This window comes from Oryctolagus cuniculus, chromosome 7 (genome assembly GCF_051225735.1).
Source record: "Oryctolagus cuniculus isolate XC-2025 breed Fujian yellow rabbit chromosome 7, ASM5122573v1, whole genome shotgun sequence".
Lineage (NCBI taxonomy): Eukaryota > Metazoa > Chordata > Mammalia > Lagomorpha > Leporidae > Oryctolagus > Oryctolagus cuniculus.
This window is the reverse complement of record NC_142873.1, coordinates 55,229,940-55,253,731: the sequence shown is the minus strand read 5'-3', so window position 1 is coordinate 55,253,731 and position 23,792 is coordinate 55,229,940. Positions and strand designations below refer to the sequence as shown.

At 52.3% G+C, this 23,792-nt stretch overlaps 1 protein-coding gene across 1 annotated transcript in view; it reads right to left on the bottom strand.

Annotated features, from left to right (window-relative positions):
• The window catches only part of CASQ2 (calsequestrin 2), a 71,682-nt gene that overhangs the window by 4,518 nt on the left and 43,372 nt on the right, over window positions 1–23,792 (bottom strand). The window contains 4 exon segments of the mRNA NM_001101691.1: window positions 773–873; window positions 9,927–9,981; window positions 17,130–17,175; window positions 21,859–21,989. Coding sequence (NP_001095161.1) covers window positions 773–873; window positions 9,927–9,981; window positions 17,130–17,175; window positions 21,859–21,989 — 333 coding nt within the window.

Here is a 23,792-nt window from a genome sequence, read left to right as displayed (position 1 = left end):
CGACTAAGCTTTGGCGTTCCATAGATCTAGATTGGAAATCACAACTACCCTTCCCAGCCCAGCCTCTCCAGCTGTCATTCTTTTCACCTGTATGATAGGGAGTCTCACACCACCCACATCACAAGTTAAGAGAATCAGCTCTGCTGATGCACTTGAGGAATTTCACTCTAGTTCTAACACAGAGCATATTAGCTCTGCTCATTATTGTTACCACTGGGTCTGTGGATTGCATACATTCTGCTTATTCTTCTTAAAACACAATCAAAAGCTTTCCAGGTATTAATCATTATGCTGGGTTCTGGGAAGAACATGATAAACAAGATAAGCACGGTCTCTGTCCTCCCAGAGGTTACTCCCTCTCTGCACAACGTGAACTCCATGCAACATGTTCATCGCTGGTTTTAATTACTTAGTAATTCAGGTTCCCTCAGAAGGGAGGTCCCCGCCCAGAAAATGAAAGAGGTTATAGGGAGGGGTCATTGTGGGATGTAAAAGAATCTGCCCAGCTCACTTGGGTGGTCCCCTCTGAGGGTCTGCAACTTCCGGTCTCCAGAGAGTGCAAACAGTAAGTGGAAGCATTTCAGAGTCAGCACCAGACCCCAAGTTCAATGCCATTCCAAAACAAAGATCTCCTACACTGGCTGGGGTGGTCACTGGGTGTTTTTCAAGTGCTCCTACAAAGTTCAACCCTCCTTCATGCTTGAGAATCCTGGGCCTGACACAAACACAGGGCTGTGAAGGTAGTGCTAGGGCCCTGGTCTGAGCTGCTCACCAGAGGAAAGTCGTCCGGGTCGATCCACACGATGCTCAGGTCCGGGTTGTCGGTATTGTCACGGGCCACCTGTTTCAGGATCTCCAGGAACTCATAGCCATCTGAAGCACAGGGTTCAAAAAGACTGAGTAACCCCTGCACCTACAGGACTTCAGCAAGGGGAGCAGAGTGTGATTTACCCACAGGGGTTCTTGGGCTATTTGGTGCATACCCTCAACTGCAAGATTGGGTAATAAAATGACTCGGATGACAGCTGCAGCCACAGAGCACAGGATACAAAGGAAACAACAGAAAATCACAAGAGCGTGGGACGCTGAGTGCTGTTCAGCCGGCAGCCAAGTTCCAGCGTTCCTCCACCCTGGGTCAGAAAGCTCAGCCCCGGGACAGAACTCACACCAGCCTGCTCTCACTGACCCTGGGCCAGCTCTCAAGACACCAGACTTGCTGCCCCTCAGAGCTTCCCACCACATTCACTGTGTGGACCAAGAACATTCCCGTCTGGGCCCTTGACTGTCTACCACTTAGAATTCCTCGAACCTGCAAACGGAGGGAGCTGCTGATTCATAGAGCTTTCACGGCTTCGAGACGGTCGCTGGGGTCCCCCGCCCTCCCTCCCCATGTCCTTGCATCCTCCGGCCGCCCTCTCTTCAGTCAGCAGCACTAGCTGCTCCCAGGGAGGGCTGAGTCAGAGGAAAAGCAGGCACAAGTCATACAGGCTTCAAGAACACAGACTTTTAGCTTTGGAAGTCTCAACCACCAAGCACTGGGAGAATTCAATTTTTGTCATAAGCAAATGTTTTGGAAGATTGTTCGGTAAGACGTAACGTGCTGCAACCCTCAGCACTGCTACCCCGCTCCAACTAGAAACAGAGAGTTCAGATTCTGTCAGGTGCCTGAGAATAAACTCTGTGCTTGTGTGTGTGTGTGCGTGTGTGTGTGCATGCATGTGTGTATGCCTCTGCGTGTCCATGTGTGGGTAAGCTGAGAGGGGAGGCCATTTGAGGCCCTGCAGCTGGAATGCAGAGGACCAGTGACCTGCTTAGAACAAGGGTTGGGGGCAGACTGAATGACAGACTTCCCAGCAGGTGCCAGGGAGGCCAGATGACAATGACCCCATTGTGACAGATGTCCACATCTGAGATCCTGCAAGATCTAGACTCCATGGTGGGGGCTGCGTGGGGCGGACTCAAAATAGAAATTTGGAGGCTGACCCTGTGCTACAGCAGGTTAAGCCAACACCTGCAATGCCAGCATTCCATATGTACACTGGCTTGAGTCCCGGCTGCTCCACTTCCCACCCAGCTCCCTGCTAGTTGGCCTGGGGAAGCAATGGAAAATGGCCCAAGTGCTTGTGTCGCTGCACTCTTGTGGGAGACCTGGATGGAGCTCCAGGCTCCTGGCTTCAGCCTAGACCAGCTCAGGCCACTGCAGCCATTTGGCAAGTGAACCAGCAGATTCAAGACTTCTGTTTCTCCCTCCCTCTGTGTCACTCTGCTGTTCAAATAAATACATAAATCTTTTTTTAGATAGAAATTTAGGTTCAGTTCTAAAAATGAAGTGTATTGCTTGCATAGCTGAATTTGCGGCCTAAGATGTCTACCTGTGCACCAGCAGCTCACCAGCAGCCAGGACACTTGGTGAGACATCTGCCCTGTCTTTGCAAACCTGGGCTGCTCTGTGGCGTCTGTGTGACAAGCCTCTCCTTTCCAGGTAAGCCCACCTCTGGTAATTTCGCCACTTGGTAAAGATTGTTTCTCCACTTCTCATCTCATACATCCCAGGCACAAGGCATTCTACCCCTGGCAGCTCCACTGTGTGGGTGTGGTCACTTTCAACACTGATACTAAGACCCCTAAAGCCTTAGTCCCTGGCAAGCAGAGCGACCTCTGGTGGAGAAGAGAGTCTTTACAACCTGCAGCTCTTTCCCGCACAGGTGTAGGCTGTCCTGAGGGATTTTTCCAACCGATGCTCCTATCCATATTGCAAATGAGCTCATATGACAGACAGCTGAGATGGAAAACACCCTGCAGCTTCAAAGTACATTATCTGTCATTGTGGGGATGAAGATGGAGGTGGGGGTGGGGGATGGGGTGCTACTCCCACCGCCTGGGGGTGGACTCAGAAGGTCATGCCCCTTCAGAGTGTCATCCCTGGATACTGCAGTGTCTCATGGGAGCAGGTGGCTGTGCCAAGTGAAATACATACCACTCTGGTTATCTGTGCACTTACAGATCATAAGACACAGACCACACAGGTGACTTCCTCCCTAACACCTGCTCTTAGCTGCAGAGAAGAAAGGTATAATAATTGTTATCATTATGTAATAATGATAATCATCACTGGAGGATTTGATCCAGATGTAAAAGTGACCTTGCCAAACCTGAAATTCACAAAGAGGATGGAGCTCAACCACACAGACCCAGATTTCACTAAAGAGTAAATTTGTGCCTGTTTCACAGGAGGGAAAAGGAGAGGCTGCCCATGTGCAGGATGGCGGAGGAACAGTGAGAACCGTACACTGGACACACAGCCTAACCCCCGGGTTGTCAGATGGAAAAAATCTGCACGATGCTGGCATTTATACAAAGGAAGGGTAGGTCCAAAATTCACTCTGCATTCCACAGCAGGGCCAGGAACAAGGAGTGAAAGAATAAAAATCAGTTTCTGCAAGAAGAAGCAAATGGATCGGAGTTTTTGCCTATGAGAAAGAAGTCTAAAGTGTGGCTTCAGGCCCACTGTGAAGACTAAGCAAAGGTTTTTGTGAGGAAAACGGGCTCTGTGTCCATGGGGCAGTAAGGAGTGCTCAGAAAGCCCTGCACAGAGCAAACTAATAAACGAGGCGGATATCTAAGCCACGGCAGCTCCATCTCCATCCACGGGCAGCTCTTCTGCTTTCCGGGAGACGGGTTCCATAACGGGCAACCGGCTGGGGCTCTGGTCATTGTCAACAGAATAGAGCTCGTTGCCCAGGGAGGCAGTTCACCGTAACACTTCAACACGCAGGCCACGGAGCCAAATGACTTCGGCTCTGACGCTGGTTGTGTGTTCAGCGTGCGAGCTGCAGCAAGTTTTTGAATGTCATGTTTTTTTTCCATTTGCAAAACGGGGGTGATGACAATGACAGTACCTGCTTCCTGGGAGCACCTGTGGCTTGAGTGAGTCTGAGTCTAAGAAACACTTAGCACATCGAAGGGTTTGGCCTTGATTCCTCCTAAACGTCGGAAGGCAGGGGAGCAGGGTGGATCTGCTAACCCTGGCCGTTCATCTGCTCCTGTATATACACACTGATACGTGTGTATCAGTGCAGACAACTGGGCACCAGGACAGGCTCACGTGGCAGGGGAGATGATCCCAGGAAATGACACGACAGGATGGCGATGCCAGCAGGTGCAGCCCTGAGAACCCTGCCTCCTTTCTTGGGGTAGAACCAGGTTTGATTTCTTTGTTTAGAAGGCAGTAGCTTCCTGGGGAACTCCTGATTCAAAGCTTACCAGCCTCAGTGGCTCTCCCCCCATTTCCAGCCCCCCAGCCTGGATGGCAGACCTGTCCCAATGGACACACATATCTGGGAATGCAGAGAGAAGACGGTCAAATGGTCTCACACATATTCAGTTGCCAAAATGCAAAGTCCCAAGTTCACTTTGTCCCCACCGGGAGCTTCTGTGCAGGGCCCCCTCACTTGGCACTAGCTCAGGCATTACAACCCTGGGGCTGCTGTGACTTGCCCAGCATCTCGGGCAAGCGAGTGGCAGAGCTGGGAGGTGCCGCAAGCTCTTCAGTCTGCTGGCTTCCCTCTCAGGTCTCATCACCCTTGCCCGTGGGGCTGCCAGTTCCCTTCCTGGAGTTCCAGCTGGAGATCGCCAAGCGTTCTGTCAAAGCTTTGACATCGGGGAAGCCTGGGCTGGGATACCAAGGTAACAACAGCCTGGCTCTGACCTGGGTGCTGGCAGGTGGTCCCTGCCCTCCCCATGGAGCATGGTGTCACCGTGCCCCCCACTCTGCATCTCCTCCCCACAGCCAGAGCACAGTGTCCCGGCCTGGAGCCTCAGACATGGGCTAAAATGAAAGGAGCCTGAGCTGTGAGACTTCCGATCCCTTCCCCTCCAGGTGAGTTTGAGGCCTGAGAGTAGCTGACCAGGGCCGAAGGACACACGTGGAGCCAGGTTTCCCACGGCCCAGGGCCTCCGGGACTCATCTCCATGGGGTAAAGCCGGTGATTATCTTTCCTGCTCCCCTGGCACAGGCCTGTGGGAATGCGCCTGCCCTGAGTCCTGGGGGACCAGTTCCAGGCCAGACACAGCCATTTTGGGAGCCAAGGTCCCATTCTGGAGAGACATGTGGTCCCAGGCTAACTAAGCTGTGGCCAGGGAACAGAACAGTTCAGTTTTGTGATGGAGAGGAGCGTAAAGAGGGGGTCTCAGGCATACAGGGTGGAAATCCTGCTTCTGCCACTTCTGCTGGGGCTGCTCTTGAACTTGACTCCCTGGGTCTCCTTGCACTGGGACAGAGTAACAGTAGCTGCCTGGGAGTGGGGATGTGAAGATAAAATGCATTGACCTGTGTTAAGTGCTAGGAATGACATTCAGGACCTAGTAAGAACCAAATACTACAATTTAACTCTGAAAGCTCTCAAACAGCAGCTAGCATCCCTGGCTGAGACAACTGGTCAAACACACGTGCAAGAAGACGGGCAGTGGCAGCCGGCTGGGAGCGGGGCTGAGACAGTCCCAGCGCCGGCTTCCGCCGCAGACAGCAGCCTGTCCTGGTGTTCCCGGCTTGTGAGTGCTAATAGGCCTTTTCCCCTGAAGAGTACCCATCCGGAGCGCACTCATGGAGAAACCTCTCATCTGGGATCATAAAGAAGATGTCAGCCTGCCGCCGCCGCCGCATCTGGGAGTCTGGGAGCGCGGAGAAAGACAGTCGTTCATTCAAACCTGTTAAACAGGCAGCTCTGGCTGTCCTTGGGCACACGAGCCCGAGAGAAGGCTTCGGGGATGGAGAAGCAACCTGCCAGAGTGGGACCCACCCCCCAACCCCCGCCCCCCCCCAGAGATACCCTCCCGGCCGGCCGGCCTGCCTGTGGTCACTGCAGTGAGAACTTGCAGGAGAGACGGCCTGCTATGGACTGAGCGACGGGGAGGCCTGGCTGCCCTCGGGTCCGTGCTGGGTCAGGTGCACTAGACAGCGAGGCCCCGGGGCGCCAGTCGCTGGTGTACACATTTGCCACTGCTGCTCTGTAATCAAACTGCCCATCTGGGGACATCAGCGGACTGTGGGAGAAAAGCGAGCTTTTCTTCATTCATGGAGCGCTCAAGCGTCCAAGCGGCTCTGCGCTCCTCGCACCCCTCTGTGCCCCTCCCCGGTTCTCCCAGCCTGCAGCCCTGCCACTGCGCATGCCCGGAGGCCCCCGCCCCCCGACTGCGGCGCTGCAGGGATGGGGTGTGACAGCGTGGACCTGGCCCGAGGGAGCCCTTGGGAAGTCGAGGCTTGTGTTTGTACTGTGCCTGTAACCCTGTGGTGGTGGACACGCCACCCACCGAACGTCCCTGGGTCCTGCAAATGTTGGGGAGTTGGAGGCGTGGTCAAGGACAGAGGGAGGAAACCCTCCTGAGTGGCTCGGGAGGCCAGACGCCTCTCAGTTTAATTCCACCTGTGCTGCTTCCCAGAGCTAATCCCTCTCAAGTTCAGTTTGCTCAGCTGTAAACTGGGAATGAAAATAGTACCCCCTTTCACCCCATGTATACACGTATAAGAACATCACACTGCACCCTGGAAATGCTTTGTATAGTGATCATTCAAAACATTTAAGTCTAAGGGCTGGCTTTTAGAGGCAGTGGGTTAAGCCCCCGCTTGCCATCCTGGCAATCCAGCTGGAATCCCAACTCTTCTACTTCCCAATCCAGTTCCCTGCTATGCACCTGGAAAAGCAGCGGAGGATGGCCCCAGTGCTAGGGCCCCTGCACTCATGTGGGAGACCTGGATGGAGCTCCTGGCTCCTGGCCTCAGCCTGGGGCAGCAACTGGGGAGTGAACCAGCAAATGGAAGACCTCTCTCTCTCTCTCTCTCTCTTTCTCTGTGTTTCTTCACCACCCTCCTCACTCTGCCTTGCAAGTCAATTAAGAACGCTTCTAAAAAAATGTTTTAAAGAAATGTTAGAAACCCAGTCCCTCGCTCAGGGGGCTGCTACATGATACAAGCATACAGTGACGTCATCGGTGCCTACAGCAGCAGCAGAGGTGAGGAGAGCCTGCTGGAAGCTGCGGCTTGGCTGGGATGCAGTGAGAGATCTGGGGAGGTATTTCAGCTCTAAGACCACTCTGACACTGACGCACATATCACAGAGTGGCTGCAGGAACTCAGTGAGGTCATCTACATAGCACTCCTAGCTCCTCCATACCGTTAGCTCTTTAAGAACTGGATTTATGACCTTCTTCCTTTGGTGGCTGGATGGGAGTCTGGCTGGGGCAACCAGCTGGGTGTAACTGGTTAGTAAGAGCAAAGGTATGCGAGGACCTGTGCTGTCGAGTGTGCGGAATGAAAATCCCAGTCCTGCAGCCAGGCCCTGGGTTACACATCAGTGCCCTGTGGGTGAAGCACTAAGTCACCGTGCCAGGAGGCTTTCACAGAAAGGCCTCTCCCTCCCCAGCTCCAAGTGGCCAGGGGCTTCCAGGGCTCCTGCCCATCCCACCTCCCCTCTGCATGGCTTACAGATGCCCTGTTACAAGCCCCAGCTTGGGCTCCTTTGCAGAAAGAAACAGCTTTGGGCCCAGGGATATTTGTGCAGGGAGGAGGTGGAAGTAGTTTCGGGAGCCTGATTCATTACAGCCACAATCTCCGTCAAACAGGTTCCTGCAACTCAAGGGAGGCCTCTTTGTTCCATTGTTCCCGAGGGCCAGACGGGCCTCCCCACAGTCCTGGAAGGGAGCAGGCAGGGCGGGAAGGAAGGCCCTGGAGTCTGGCCAGCAGGCAGCTGCCGAGGGCAACTTCTCTGTTCACACACACCAGGGATCTGATCCTGTTTAATTACAGCTTGTAAACCTTAGGCAACTGGCTTCCATGGCTGTTTTTCCCTCCAGGGGTGGAGCAGGGGCCAGAGTCTGCAGAAAGAAGTTGAAGCCACACTGGCTTTGGGGGTGGGAGAGGGGGAGAATTTACCCGACTCTGCAGATCTAGCATTAGAAACCTGGCACACCAGTGGACATTCCAAAAAAAATGCGATGGAAAAAGTGGGGAAGCCCTCAGGTAACTTGGAGCATAAATCAGATTTGGAGATAATGGAATATTACTCAGCCCTAAAAAAGACTGAAGTGTTGATGCATATACTGTGTATACAGTCGTCCCTTGGATTCTGAAGGAGCTTGGTTCCATGATCCCTTGCAGGAACCCAAATCTGCAGATGCTCCAGTCCCTTATAGAAGGTGGTAAAGTATTTGCCTGCAGCCTGTGCACCTCTTCCTGTGTACTTTAAATCATGCCTGGATGACACAATACCTAACAGTGCAGATGCTGTGTGAACAGTTGTCATACCGCATCATTTAGGAAATGGTGGCAAGAAAATAATCTGCCCGTGTTCAGTACCGCCGTAAGCACTGTCGGCCACAGCTACACCTTCAGTCCTCATTGGTTGATTCTGCAGATGTGGCCACAGAGAGCAGGCTATGACGGATACACTCGGAAAACAGGCTAAGTGAAAGATGCCAGCCACCAAAGGAATATATTGCACGACTCCATTTATATAAATTTCCAAACTAGGCACATCTATAGATTCAGTGATTCATGGTTTGGGGGTGGGGCAGGAGGGGGACAGTGGAGAGGGGCTGGGAATGGGAGTTGATGGAAAGGTTCTGGAATTAAACCAAAAACCACTGAATTGTACACTTTAATTATGCTATGTGGATTATGTCTTTATTCTGAAGATTGTATGTTTTTTTAAAAAAAATTGGATTTGGTCTATAAGAAACTATGGAAGGTGACAATGTATTGCCACAACTCCTCCCCCCCCAACAAAAACCAGCTGGTCTGTTGTGCAGAGTTGGGGCCTCAGTCTTGGCCAAGCATCATCTGCCCAGCGCATACTCTCTGAGCTCCCACTGCATGCCAGGGAGCTGTGCAAGGGTCAGGTACATGTCAGCCAGCAGACAGGCTGGCCCTCCGGCTGCTACCTGTGTTTTAGTCTGTTAGCATCTCGATCCTCTGTTCCCTGGTCCATGCATCTCTAGATCTCCTCCTACGAGTGCACGAGAGGCTGAGCATCCTGACAGGTCCACGTATAGCTCGTTGGGAGCTGCGGTTCCCACGCCTGGTGGCGTATCGTGCCGTATCAGAACCCGCTCAGGACCTGGTTCGAGTTGCATTTCCCAAAGGTGCTGTCTCGGCCAGGCACAGGTAGCCCCAGTGCTTGCAGCTCTGTGCACTGCAAGTTGGGGAGCCCAGCTCAGCCACCTCATGGGCCAAGGCCTGGCCTTAAAGCCACCCTCAATGATGTCCTGGCCTTCTCTGGCCCTGTCCTGACTTGTCCCAGGTCTCCCAGACCCCACTTCTGCCTTCCGTTTGGGCACCCTGGGTCTCACTGAGCACTGCCTCAGGGGACTAGCATTTTACCACCTGCAAATATAACTTCACTCCACACCAGTGCTGGAAAGACCAAGACCAGGGGAACATCGCTGGCCTTTCAAACACTTGTTTTGCCTGGTCCTGGGTCTCATCATTTAGCGGGCTCTTTCCTTTTCTGTCTCTCCTGCACAGATACTAGGGTACAGCTCAAAGGACGTGTTTATCATTATTTTCAGGTAGGACTGTGGTTGAAACAGGCTGGATCACAAGCTGGACAAATAAACTTGCCACGTGAACAAAAGTTCATACACACACACACCCTACAAAGCGAGGATGTTTCAAATACGCTCCCAAAGGCCCAACACAGCTTCCCAGTTTGGGCAGCTGGCAGAATGTTCGCATTTCCCGTCTGTCCATAGCTTCTCCTCCCTTAGCCATGTGCACAGTTAAACCTTACCTAACAGGTGACCACCTGGGGGTGCCCGATAGCTTCCATTGGCTTTGTAGATGGGCATTGTGGTGGGGAAGAAGGGGAGGGCTGACAAAGGTGCGAAGTCAGCTTTCCTTGAAGGCCTGAAAGAGCAGACTGGGGGTTGCCTACCTGGGTCACTCTTCTCTGCAAAGGCCACAATGTGGATCCCATTCAAATCATCTTCCTGTGGGAGGAACGAACCCAAGGTTACACTCCCGGGTGGACAGATACAAAGGCGTGAGCCAGAGACAGGGACTCAGAGACAGGGAGGCGGGGGGAGGTGCTAATGGGGGATGGACACAGAGGCGCCGAGCAGGGCCACCGCACACTCAGGAGGGGGATGCTGATGAGCGACTTGCAGGGATGCATGGAGCTAGGTCGGAGGTTTGGACAGATGGGGTTGCAAGACAGGAAGCCACCAACTACACGCAAGACACAGGCACTAAGTGAGGTCTCACTCCCATGATCTGATGTGTCCAGGAGAGCAGCAGCAAAAGACAAAATGAGGAAGAAAGTGAGTCTGGCTGGTCCGCAGCTGCCAGGGCAACAGGCACGGTAAGGGGACCACAGTGCCGGAGGCCGTCAAAGGGGAGGCAGCGCATTGTGAAGCCTCTGAATGCTGCAGACGGAGCCCCACACTCCCCCATGGGCGGCAGACAGGAAGCTCCACCGCCAGTTAGGATGTGGTCAGTGATGTTCACACCCGGATGATGTGTGGGTTAAGCCGCCATCCCGTTTTGAGTGACAGTCCAAGCTCCTACTGCTCCACTTCCCTTCTAGCTCCCTGCTAATGTGCCTGGGGAAGCAGCAGAAGATGGCCCAAGTGTTGAGCCCCTGCTACCCAAGTAAGAGACCTGGATGGAAGTCCTGTCTCCTGGCTGGATGTTGCAGCCATTTAGGGAAGTAAACCAGCAGATGGAAGTCTCTCTCTCTCTCTTTTTATCTCTGTGTGTGTGTCCCTGTCTATAACTCTGGCTTTCAAATAAACAAATCTTTCTATTTTTTATTTTTTTAAAGATTTATCTGTTTATTTGAGAGGCAGAGTTAAAAACAGAGAGAGGGAGAGACAGAGAGAAAGGTCTTCCATCCCGAGGTTCACTCCCCAAATGGCTGCAACAGCATTTGTAGCTGGGCCGATCCGAAGCCAGGAGCCAGGAGCTTCTTCCGGGTCTCCTATGCATGCAGGGGCCCAAGCACTTGGGCCATCTTCTACTGCTTTCCCAGGCCATAGCAGAGAGCTGGATCAGAAGTGGAGAAGCTGGGACTTGAACGGGCACGCATATGGGATGCCAGGGCTACAGGCGGAGGCTTAGCCCACTATGCATAGCGCCAGCCCCAACTAATCTTTAAAAAAATGATGTGCAGGTGTAGCACTTCTCTGTGAGACTGGCAGCACCACTGATTGAAGAACTAGCACCCAGGCAGTAGGTAGAGGACATCTTGCTGGCCGCCCTCCAGGTGGGTCCATTGGTCCTTTCTGCTTTTCCCCAAAACCTTGTGGGATCAGAATAGGTCATTTCTGCCAGCATGGGGTGCTCCAAGAAGGGTCTGGGGAGGAGAGGTGGGCATGGGTGCGGAGGATGAGGCAAGGACGAAGCCAGGGACATTTCACATCCATGGGGCAATTTCATGCTTCTGCATCCTGGACAGGAAGGACCATCTGCCTTGTGTCTCCTGTGCATTGATTATTCCTGGGAAGGGAGGAGGGGGAGCTTGGTGGGGACTCTATTATGAGAAATGTGATCCTCTGGGGAGGAGAGGAGTGTGTGTGGGAGTGAGGTGTCTAGGGACAAAGCCGAGTGAATACTGATCATGGCTGACAAGGAGAGAGGTATTTGCTGGACACCCTGAATGTCATCACAGAAGCACCATACAGGAAAAAAAAAAAAAGAAAAGAAAAAGAAAAACTCCAGGCATCTCCACCCTCCCCTGATCTCAGCTTACACTTCAGTTGATTTTAATGCTGGAGCAATTCTATCTAAATGCTAATTTTTCTTCTTCTTCTTTTTTTTTTTTTTTTTTGCCTTTGAGTTGGGGATGGACAAAACCTCCAAAAATTCTAAGAGAGATTAAATGGAAAACATTATTATTAAAAACAAGAGAGTAGACACTGCCTTGGTCAGAATGTCTGGGGAATTGAATTTCTGTGAGTGTGTGTGTGCGTGTGTGTGTGTGCGCACACGGGTTTATTACACAAATGCGACAGCAGCCAGAAGGCGAGTGTGCGGTTTCACTGTTTTACATTTGCTATTACTGCCAGACAGCACACCTCCATCAGTTCTCATTAGGCTGCTCTGTGTCTCTGTCTCCTGCCATCAATTGGAAGTGAGGGCTGTGAAGTCCGCGAGGCACGCTTCATTTCTGTGTGCCCTTCTAGAATGCATTTGGAAATTGGTTTTTACAATTCAGAATCCATATTTGTTTTCTAAGAGGCTGCTTATAAAATGGCTGTGGCCCCAGGCCTGAGAGGGACCCCGGATGGAGAACGATAGCCAGAGGCCAGAGCCCCTCCCTGTGTGTGTCTCAACGACTGAGCACACAGACCTGCAAAGAAGCCGGCACATACTAGCTGCCCGGCATTTTCCATCAGAAACTCACAGAGCAAGAAAGCAAGGGCAAGCCAGGAGCTGGGGTTACCCAGCGAGACCGTGTCCACAGGCGCGAGGAACAGCTGTGCTGATCACGGCACTGAGCAAGCCAAAGTCCTGGAGCCAACTCGAGAGCTTTCTCGGAACCCACAGCCTCTGTAAACCCCATCACTCATTTGGTCGTCCGATCCCATTGCCTTGGAAAGCTCTTTTTTACAGCTAGAATCTTCTTTTTCTCAGCTAGATGGCAGGTTCTCCAAGGGAATGGATAATGCCTTAAGTGAACAGCAAGGATGAAAACGGTGCCAAGTATCTGTCACTTGCTCCTTTTCTGTGTAAGTGCTTTGTAAGGACATTATCTCTAAATCTCAAATGAAAGTGTTATTCCAAAAGAATGCGATGACTTTCCTAAGGCCACAGAGCTGGTAGTGCCATTAAGTAGGATTCAAGTCAGTTCTGCCTGGCACCAAAGCCCGGTTGCCTTGGTCCATTAGGGCTCCCCTAACAAAAAAAACCACACACTCATTGTCTTATAACCAATGGAAACTTATTTCTCAAGTTCTAGGGCCATAGGAAGTTCAAGATCAAAGCCCATGGCACAGGCCATGTCTGGGGAAGGCACACTTTCTGGTCCACAGAGGGCACTTCCTAGCTGTTCCTCACAGTGGAAGGGGTGCGACAGTCCACTCTACAAGGAACAGTGGTCTCGAACCTGAGGGCAAGGCCCAGTCATGTTGCAAAGGCCCCACCTGCTAACATCATCAACACATGGGGGACACGAACAGGCCAACCACAGCGTCCACACCTTTCCTTCCTCACCACCAACCACACAGCAGAATGGGCTCCGTGAGCTGATTGCCCACCCTGCCAGGGGTTGCAACACTGAAAACACGGAACAGTGGCTTTTAAGTTGAACCAGGAAGGCCCATATGCAAACTGGCCAAGTACCAGATCCGGGAAGGAACCGGAAATCTCTGAGTGACTTTGGCGATGGCCTTCCTCTGGAGTCCCCCGCACTTCGTACACCTGTGCATTATAGCTGTGAGCAGACCGGGCTAGCCTGATGTCTTAAGACCATTTCATTCCTCAAAGCTCCTCCAGACAATACAGCAACACTCACACTATAAGCTCTATGCTTAGCGCAATGTAATCACATCTTACCAATGTGTACTGACTCAAAAAGAGTCTGGGCTCAAACATCTCACAGAGTCATTGAAGCAAATTAGAAAATATCAAGGATGCCAAGAAGAAAGGAACCTTATCAATTACCCAGCAACCAGATGAGTTTACCATGGAAGGTTTTTTTTTTTTTTTTTTTTGACAGGTAGAGTTACAGGCAGTGAGAGAGAGAGAGACAGAGAGAAGGTCTTCCTTCCGTTGGTTCACTCCCCAAATGGACACCACGGCCGGCGCTGCGCCAATCCAAAGCCAGGAGCCAGGTGCTTCCTCCTGGTCTTCCATACGGATACAGGGGCCCAAGCATCTGGGCCATCCTCCACTGCCTTCCCGGGCCACAGCAGAGAGCTGGACTGGAAGAGGAGCAACCAGGACTAGAACCCAGCACCCATATGGGATGCTGGCGCCGCAGGCAGAGGATTAACCAAGTGAGCCACGGTGCCGGCCCCTGTGGATAATATTTTGTGCTGCTTCCTTCATCTCTGCTGAATGCTTGTTCTCATGTCAATGAAGAGACAGAAAGGAAAACACGCAGTTAAGACCAGCAGGCTCTCCACCTACGGAGCAATGGAGTGACACAGGGCTTGTAGGGGAGTCCCTGGCCGCACCACGCAAGTGCTTGGCTGTCACAAGAGGGGAAGGGTTCCTTTAGAAGTGACTGCAGACTCCCCTCCCCATGAGTCTTGCCAAGGACTCTGGTTGACTGCTTGCCAGAATGGAGGATGGAGACTCCAAGGGGAATTCCATCAATGACAGTTTCCTGATTGTGGTAAGTGTGACTATGAGAGAAAGTCCTTGTTTTTAGAAAACACTTGAAGTATTTGTGGGTAAGGGGAATTGTGACTGCCCCTACTCTCAAATAGTTCCATATATATATATATATATATATAATTGTTATAAAATTTTTTTTAATTAAAAATATTGGCACAGTGGGTTAAGATGCTGCCTGCAGTGCTGGCACCTGATATGGGCTCTGCTTCACATCCTGGCTGCTCCACTTCCAATCTGGCTCCCTCCTAATACATCTGGGAAAGCAGCGGAAGATAGGCCAAGTCCTTGGGCCCCTGCACCCATGTGGGAGACCTGGATGGAGTTCCTGAGTCCTGGCTTTGGTCTGACTCAGTCCTGGCTGTTGCAGGACTTGGGGATTTGGGGAGTGAACCAGTGGAAGGAAGATCTCTCTGTCTCTTCCTATCTATCTGTAACTCTGCCTTTCAAATAAATAAATCATTTTAAAGAATATAAATATATGCAGATAGAGAACATGACAAAGAGAAAGGGGTAATCTGTTAACATTTAGGTAATCCTGGTGAAGAGTTCATGGAATTCTTTTCACTATTTTTCTAGGTCTGGAATTATTTTATACTAAAGCAAAAACAACTTTAAAAAGGAGTATTAGTTTTAAACCACTGTTGTACCATTTTGTTATTGTTCTTTTCAAATCCAGTAAAAAAGAACTTTCAAATGTTGATATCTTGAGGAGATGAATGTCAGGAAAACAGGTCTCTGCCATGTTGGGCCCACCCCTCATGCCTAGACTGCTTGTCCTTCACTGTGTTGTGAAATGTTCGCTTTCCAGGCCGGCACTGTGGCTCACTTGGTTGGATCCTTCGTCTGTGGCGCCAGCATCCCATATGGGCTCTGGGTTCTAGTCCCGGTTGCTTCTCTTCCAGTCCAGCTCTCTGCTGTGGCCTGGGAAGGCAGTGGAGGATGGCCCAAGTGCTTGGGCCCTGCACCCGCATGGGAGACCAGGAGGAAGCACCTGGCTCCTGGCTTCAGATCGGCACAGCATGCCAGCTGTGGTGGCCATTTGGGGAGTGAACCAACAGAAGGAAGACCTTTCTCTCTGTCTCTCTCTCACTGTCTATGACTCTACCTGTCATATAAAAAAAAAAAAAAGTTCGCTCTCCTTCAGATATCCAGAGAAGTCACACTGCAGTCAAACAGCCAGTGTCAGGTCATCGCTGGTTCTGATTCCTTTCCATGTTAATCCCTTTCTCCCCACTCCCCTACCCAAAATGGTTCCTGGTGGGGACATGGATACTGGAGAGGCTGTGAGACCTGCCTCCAAACAGCTTTAATTTAAGGCCTAAAATTGGGCTGGCACTGTGGCCCAGTAGGCAAAGCCTTCACCTGCAGGGCCAGCATTCCATATGGGCGCTTGTTCAAGTCCCAGCTGCTCCTCTTCCAATCCAGCTGTCTGCTGTGGCCTAGAAGGCAGTAGGAGATGGCCCAAGTGTGGGAGACCTGGAAGAAGCTCCTGGCTCCTGGCTTTGGATGGGCTCAGCTCCTGCCATTGTGGCCATCTGAGGAGTGAATGAGTGGATGGAAGACCTTTCTCTCTCTCTGTCTGTAACTCTGCCTCTCAAATAAATAAAATCTTTTTTTAAAAAAAGTCCAAAAAATCAATACTTGATAGTAATGGGTTCTTGAGTGAGTAATCTATTTATATGATTGTCACCTGCATGTATTTAATGGGGCTAAAACCGCACTTGCTCATGGGACATTGTTTTCTAGAGCTGTGAGCAGGTCTATGGAACAAGACATGTGAAATGCTCTGGGAAGTGTCCCACACGCTTTGGCTGTGTTGTTTATGGAGTTCTGTGTAAAGCTGCAGCAGGGCGGGAGTGGTTATCTCCAAGGCTCTTTTTCTCATACCAGTTTGAGCCACCTGGCATCTTTTTCCATAATGCAGAGCAAGCTGTCTCAGCCACTTCCACTACCTTGAGCTGAGATTTTAAAAAGTGGTTACAGAGCCGGTGCTGTGGCACAGCAGGTAAAGCCACCATCCACAGTGCTGGCATCCCATACGGGTGCCAGTTCAAGTCCCAGCTACTCCTCTTCCTATCCAGCTCCCTGCTGTGGCCTGGGAAAGCAGGAGAAGATGGCCCAAGTCCTCGGGCCCCTGAACCCATGTGGGAGACCTGGAAGAAGCTTCTGGCTCCTGGTTTCGGATCGGCACAGCTCCTGCTGTTGTGGCCAATTGAGGTGTAAACCAGTGGATGGAAGACCTCTCTCTTTCTCTCTGCCTCTCCTTCTCTCTCTGTGTAACTCTTTCAAATAAATAAATAAATCTTTAAAAAAAAAGTGGTTACTATTCATGAGTCATGTTGTGAACTCTTTATGTCACACATCCTTATAAAAAACATCCCTTTTTAGATGAGGCAACTAAAGCTTTGAAAGACCACACGACTTGGCGTAGGACGCAAAGGTACTCAGCAACAGGTTCTGGACCGGAACTCGAGTTTCTGTGACTTCATGGCCTGAGCTCCCGCCACTCTGTTTCCTAGGGGCTCTGGTGGCCCAGGAATGGAAGCCAATAGGGACTTGGGAAATGAACGCAGACAGAGAGCATTGCCTGCCCAGTTGCACCAAAGAGTTGAACACTGAATCCACAACTGGCTGGGTTGATGGAGCACGGTGCTGTCCATGTTTTAAGTAGGCCACCATCGGGACGTCTGTCCCAGCCGAGTAAGACTGTGCCTGAGTAGGGGGATCTAACCAAGCAAGCACTCCTCGGGGGAATATCCTCATCTCTACCACAGGGAAGCGTCTGCAACTTCCTTACCCAGGTCTCAAACATATCCTCCGGGCGCAGCCGGCGTAGAGTGGGTCTGAAAAAAAACAAAAAAAAACAAAAGGAGGCTTCCTTGAGTTGGGATGGCCTTGGCAGGTGCGTCAGCCTCCTCACCATGAAAAGCACAGAAATGCTGGCTACTTTGCACGAGCATCATGAGCCCAGGCAAACCACCTCGCTGCAGGAAGAACTGTTCTAGCCTGCTGTGTCAGACATGCTGGGCCCAAACTACTCAGCCCTGAAGAGGCCTGTTTGCTCCAAGGGGCACAAAGTCCATTATGGTTGGTCAGAGGCCATGGGGTCAGCTCATTGCTGGGACAAGACGCCACGTCCTTCCCCACACACAGGAGCCCCTCCTGACATCATGGAGCAAGCCAGCAATAAGGAAATGGGAGACAGAAAATGGGAGGTCTAGAGAAAATGGGTTTTCCTAGAGTGGCTTTTGTCTTCTCATCAGGGTCATCCCACAAGAGCCAAGGAGGAATCCTGGGGGCTGCAGGTGGGAGGCACAGGAGGGCTCCTTACAAAGTTCATGGAAAACGAGTATTAGGAAAAAATTATGTGTGGGTTTTCTTTTTTTGCCACCAAAATGAAAGGATGCCAGTGAACACACCCAAGTTCTACCCTGTGGTACCGTGTGCAGTGCTGATCCCTACCCCTGTGGTACCGTGTGCAGTGTGGTCCCTAGCCCCTGTGGTAACATGTGCAGTGTGGTCTTAACCCTGTGGTACCGTGTGCAGTGTGGTCCCTGGCCCCTGTGGAACTGTATGCCGTGTGGTTCCTGGCCCTTGTGGTACTGTGTGCAGTGTGATTCCTGGCCCCTGTAGAACTGTGTGCAGTGTGGTCCTCACCCTGTGGTACTGTGTGCAGTGTGGTCTCTGGCCCCTGTGGTACCGTGTGCAGTGCCTGTCCTCACCATGTGGTCCCGTGTGCAGTGTGGTCCCTAGCCCCTGTGGTAACATGCGCAGTGCTGATCCTAACCCTGTGGTACCGTGTGCAGTGTAGTCCCTGGCCCCTGTGGTACTGTGTACAGTGTGGTCCCTAGCCCCTGTGGTCCCGTGTGCAGTGTGGTCCTTACCCTGTGGTACCGTGTGCAGTGTGGTCCCTGGCCCCTGTGGTACTGTGTACAATGTGGTCCCCAGCCCCTCTGGTACCATGTGCAGTGCTAGTCCTCACCCTGTGGTACCATGTGCAGTGTGGTCCCTAGCCCCTGTGGTACCGTGTGCAGTGTGGTCCCTGGCCCCTGTGGAACTGTGTGCAGTGTGGTCCTCACCCTGTGGTACCGTGTGCAGTGTGGTCTCTGGCCCCTGTAGTACTGTGTGCAGTGTGGTCCCTGGCCCCTGTGGTACCATGTGCAGTGTGGTCTCTGGCCCCTGTGGTACTGTGTGCAGTGTGGTCCCTGGCCCCTGTGGTACCGTGTGCAGTGTGGTCCCTGGCCCCTGTGGTACCGTGTGCAGTGTGGTCCCCAGTCCCTGTGGTACCATGTGCAGTGCTGTTCCTCACCCTTTGGTACCATGTGCAGTGTGGTCCTCACCCTGTGGAACTGTGTGCAGTGTGGTCCTCACCCTGTGGTACCATGTGCAGTGTGGTCCCTGGCCCCTGTGGAACTGTGTGCAGTGTGGTCCCCAGCCCCTGTGGTACTATGTGCAGTGTGGTCCCTGGCCCCTGTGGTACCATGTGCAGTGTGGTCCCTAGCCCCTGTGGTACTGTGTGCAATGCTGGTCCTCACCCTGTGGTACCGTGTGCAGTGTGGTCCTCACCCTGTGGTACCTTGTGTAGTGTGGTCCTCACCCTGTGGTATCGTGTGCAGTGTGGTCCCTGGCCCCTGTGGTACTGTGTGCAGTGTGGTCCCTGGCCCCTGTGGTACCTTGTGCAATGCTGGTTCTCATCCTGTGGTACCGTGTGCAGTGCTGGTCCTCACCCTGTGGTACTGTGTGCAGTGCTGGTCCTCACCCTTTGGTACTGTGTGCAGTGCTGGTCTTCACCCTATGGTACCGTGTGCAGTGTGGTCCCTGGCCCCTTTGGTACAGTGTATTCTGCTGTCCCTGGCCTCTGTGGTACCTTGTGCAATGTGGTCCTCACCCTGTGGTACTGTGTGCAGTGTGGTCCCTGACCCCTGTGATACCATGTGCAGTGCTGGTCCTCACCCTGTTATATTGTGTGCAGTGTGGTCCCTAGCCCCTGTGGTACTGTGTGCAGTACTGGTCCTCACCCTGTGGTACCGTGTGCAGTGTGGTCCCTGGCCCCTATGGTACCGTGTGCAGTGTGGTCCCTGGCCCCTGTGGTACCGTGTGCAGTGTGGTCTCTGGCCCCTGTGGTACTGTGTGCAGTGTGGTCTCTGGCCCCTGTGGTACTGTGTGCAGTGTGGTCCCTGGCCCCTGTGGTACCGTGTGCAGTGCTGTTCCTCACCCTGTGGTACCGTGTGCAGTGTGGTCCCTGGCCCTGTGGTACTGTGTGCAGTGTGGTCCCTGGCCCCTGTGGTACTGTGTGCAGTGTGGTCCTCTCCCTGTGGTACCATGTGCAGTGTGGTCCTCTCCCTGTGGTACTGTGTGCTATGCTGGTCCTCACCCTGTGGTACCATGTGCAGTGTGGTCCTCACCCTGTGGTACCGTGTGCAGTGCCTGTCCTCACCATGTGGTCCCGTGTGCAGTGTGGTTCCTGGCCCCTGCGGTACCATGTGCAGTGTGGTCCCCACCCTGTGGTACCGTGTGCAGTGTGGTCTCTGGCCCCTGTGGTACTGTGTGCAGTGTGGTCCCTGGCCCCTGTGGTACTGTGTGCAGTGCTGGTCCTCACCCTGTGGTACTGTGTGCAGTGTGGTTCCTGGCCCCTGCGGTACCATGTGCAGTGTGGTCCCCACCCTGTGGTACTGTGTGCAGTGTGGTCCCTGGCCCCTGTGGTACTGTGTGCAGTGTGGTCCCTGGCCCCTGTGGTACTGTGTGCAGTGTGGTCCTCTCCCTGTGGTACCGTGTGCAGTGTGGTCCTCTCCCTGTGGTACTGTGTGCTATGCTGGTCCTCACCCTGTGGTACCATGTGCAGTGTGGTCCTCACCCTGTGGTACCGTGTGCAGTGCCTGTCCTCACCATGTGGTCCCGTGTGCAGTGTGGTTCCTGGCCCCTGCGGTACCATGTGCAGTGTGGTCCCCACCCTGTGGTACCGTGTGCAGTGTGGTCTCTGGCCCCTGTGGTACTGTGTGCAGTGTGGTCCCTGGCCCCTGTGGTACTGTGTGCAGTGCTGGTCCTCACCCTGTGGTACTGTGTGCAGTGTGGTTCCTGGCCCCTGTGGTACTGTGTGCAGTGCTGTTCCTCACCCTGTGGTACCGTGTGCAGTGTGGTCCTCTCCCTGTGGTACTGTGTGCAGTGTGGTCCTTACCCTGTGGTACTGTGTGCTATGCTGGTCCTCACCCTGTGGTACCATGTGCAGTGTGGTCCTACCCTGTGGTACCGTGTGCAGTGTGGTCCTCACCCTGTGGTACCGTGTGCAGTGCTGGTCTCACCCTGTGGTACCATGTGCAGTGTGGTCCTACCCTGTGGTACCGTGTGCAGTGCTGGTCCTCACTCTGTGGTACCTTGCGCAGTGTGGTTCTCTCCCTCTGGTAATGAATTTGATACCCTTCTCCTGATCCTGACTCTAACTCCTTGTCAGTGCGGACCCAGAGGTGATGATGGCTCATGTGATCGGGTCCCTGCCACCCACATGGGAGTTCTGGATTGAGTTCCTGGGTCCAATCCTGGCTCTTTGGCCTCCCCTAGCAGGAATTTGGGGAGTGAATCAGCAGATGGAGGTAGTCAGTCTCAGTCTCTCTCTCTCTCTCTCTCTCTCTCTCCGCCCTCTCAAATGTATAAAAGTATCTTTTTGAAACACTCTGGTATTTTGTGCATGGTTTGCGTCTTCCCACTGTTGGCATGGTGCCAGGCGTGTTAACATTTGCTCCAGGTGGAAGATCGTGGTGGTGCAGGGGCAATGGACGCACCTGTGTACACATGGGGAGGGTGGATGGCCGAGGCAGTGAGCCCACTACCACGTCCCACGTTCCCCTGCTGTCCTTCCCTCAGGAGCAGAGGTTAGCAAGCCACAGCTGGTGGACTAACTCCAGCCGATGCTTCTTGTTTTTGTAAACACACTTGTATTGTGATGCAAACACACCCATTTACTTTCATAGGGTCTATGGCTGCTTTCACGGGACAACTGCACAGCTGAGGTGTCACAATGGATACCAGCTAGCCCACGAAGCCTGAAAGATTTACTACCTGGCCCTTTACAGGAAAAAACGTAATGACTCTGCTAAGGCTATTCCGAGTGGCATCAAATATTCCTCTCCCAGAAGCTCTGTGATTACTCAACTACGCTGGACCCAACTCCTTGATCTGTAAATTGGGATAATAATAATTATGCCATAGCGTTGGAGGTGAGATAAAATAACTTCCATAAAGTACCTAGCATAGCACTTGGTACGTCGAAGGCTTTCACTAAATCGCTCTCATGAATGGTGTGGGATGTTACTTCCTTACTCTGACCCTGAAGAGTTTACCAAGTGGAGGGAGGTGGGCCAATTCTGCTTGCACGGATAGGTCTATATTCAGGAGCCAGAGCAGCCTCCTGCCCTGTATCAGTGACTGTTGTGCTGGGCGTGAACCCTAAGTTGTTGCTGTTGATGGGCCCGAGATGTCACCACTGAGAGTCTCTTCCCCATTCTCCCTCTCCTGAGTGCCATCTCCATTACCTCTGGTGCTCCTTCACAAACTCCACGAGCTCCTCTTCCGTGTAAGGTTTGTTGGGGATGGGAGTGGGCTCATCCATAAAGGGCTCATAGAAATCGACTTCATTCATCTTCAAAGACAGTTTCTTTGCAACCTGTAGCAGTGAGAAATCAGACAGACGTTCCCTTGAGGCTAGTCTAAAAGAACAATGGCCTGTGCATCTAAGAGGTGCACGTTGTGTTCTCTGCAAAGGCATGGAGGCACATGTACAGTTCTAACTTCAATACTGAAGTGACAACAAGTTGCCATCTATGGCCTGCAATGGACCAGTCTCCTTTTGTGCTCAAAGGAGAGAGAGGGAGAAAAGCCTTATGTGGCCAATGAGGATCAAGCATAGGCCGGGGCAGTTGGAATGGAAAGAGGGAAATGTAACTGTACAATCACCTTCTCTCTACTGTATAAGGGAACTGCAAAGTGTGTGTGTGTGTGTGTGTGGAGGAGGCAGGCTAATAGCACAGCGCTTAAGCCGCCACTTGGGTACGCCCACATCCCATATCAGAATGCCAATATGAGCACCAGCTACCCTGTTTCTGATCCAGCTTCCTGTTGCTGCACCCTGGGAGGCAGCGGAAGATCTCAAGTGTTAGTGCACCTACCATCCACATGGGAGACCCAAACAGAGTTCTAGGCTCCTGGCTGCAGCCTAGCCCTGTCCTGGCTATTGCAGGCATTTGGAGAGTAAAACAGAAGATAAAGGATCTCGATCTCTCTCTCTCTCTCTCTCTCTCTCACTCTCACTCTCACTCTCACTCTCATTCTGCTTTTGCAGTAGATGAAAATAAATAAGTAAACATTTTTAGCAGTGCATAGAAAAATGGATTAAAAGATAATTCTATTTTCCTACAAAAGGATAAAGGCTTACTAATTTGATCGTGAGGATGGCATGCACTGCCTTGAGAATCACTGAGCACCTGCTGCTGGGGTCCTATCAGCAGAGACCCCGTGAGCATTCTGAAGATCCCTCACACACCTGCCAGACCTGGAGGATCACAGGAATGCCAGCGTAGCAAGTCTCCCGACCTGCTTTGGGTGGATTTTATTGAACCAATTTTGCTGGAACAGGCAATTGATGGCAACCCTAACAGCACGCAGGTACACAGATTCAGAAGACAATCTGTTAATCTGTGCTTGATCAGTTCATAAACCCTACTGGGTTGAAGCACTGGCCCTAGGGTTAAATCCCTCAGTACTGGGCTTGCTTGGTGGCTTGTCAGGCTCTGGGAGCTGCCCCATTTGCTCCCAGTCCTAAGGTGACCAACCGTCCTGCTTTGGTCTCCAGGGAGCAGCTTCCTTGGATGCAGGATTCTCAGCACTAACATCTGGATGCCTCCAGCATGCTCACTCTATAACAGACACAACGCTGAGGGAGCCAGCCCACAGGCCAGAAGACATTCTTCCCTCTTGATTCAAGCAGCCACACTGTGTGTGTGTTGCTACGTTCGCCTGCATAAGCACTGAAATCAGGTCCTCTCTTTGCGGAGTGATGTGAGAGGCCTGGAATGTGCAAGCTCTAGAGAAAACCAAACACCATTCTTTTCTAGTTCAGAGCTGCGATCCAGACAGCACAGGAATGAACAGTGGTTCCCTTGAAACCAGAGAGGGATCAGATAAGGGCTGATGCCTTGTGGTGGTAATCCATGGTGTGCAGCGAGCCAGGGGCCTGGGGCTATGAGTGTCACACAAGCTCTTTCATGAGGAGGGTCATTCTGCTGGCTTCGTATGGTTTTTGCCATCAATGGCTGTTACTGCCAGGTCACTGTATTTCTAAAGACACCTCTCACAGTGTTTCAGGGACAGAAATCCCAGCATCCCATCAGAGCTAAGGCAAAGAGGCCAGGTTAAGAGCCACAGTCAATCAAGGGAGACGTTGCTCTCATATTAGTTTTGTTTTAAGAGA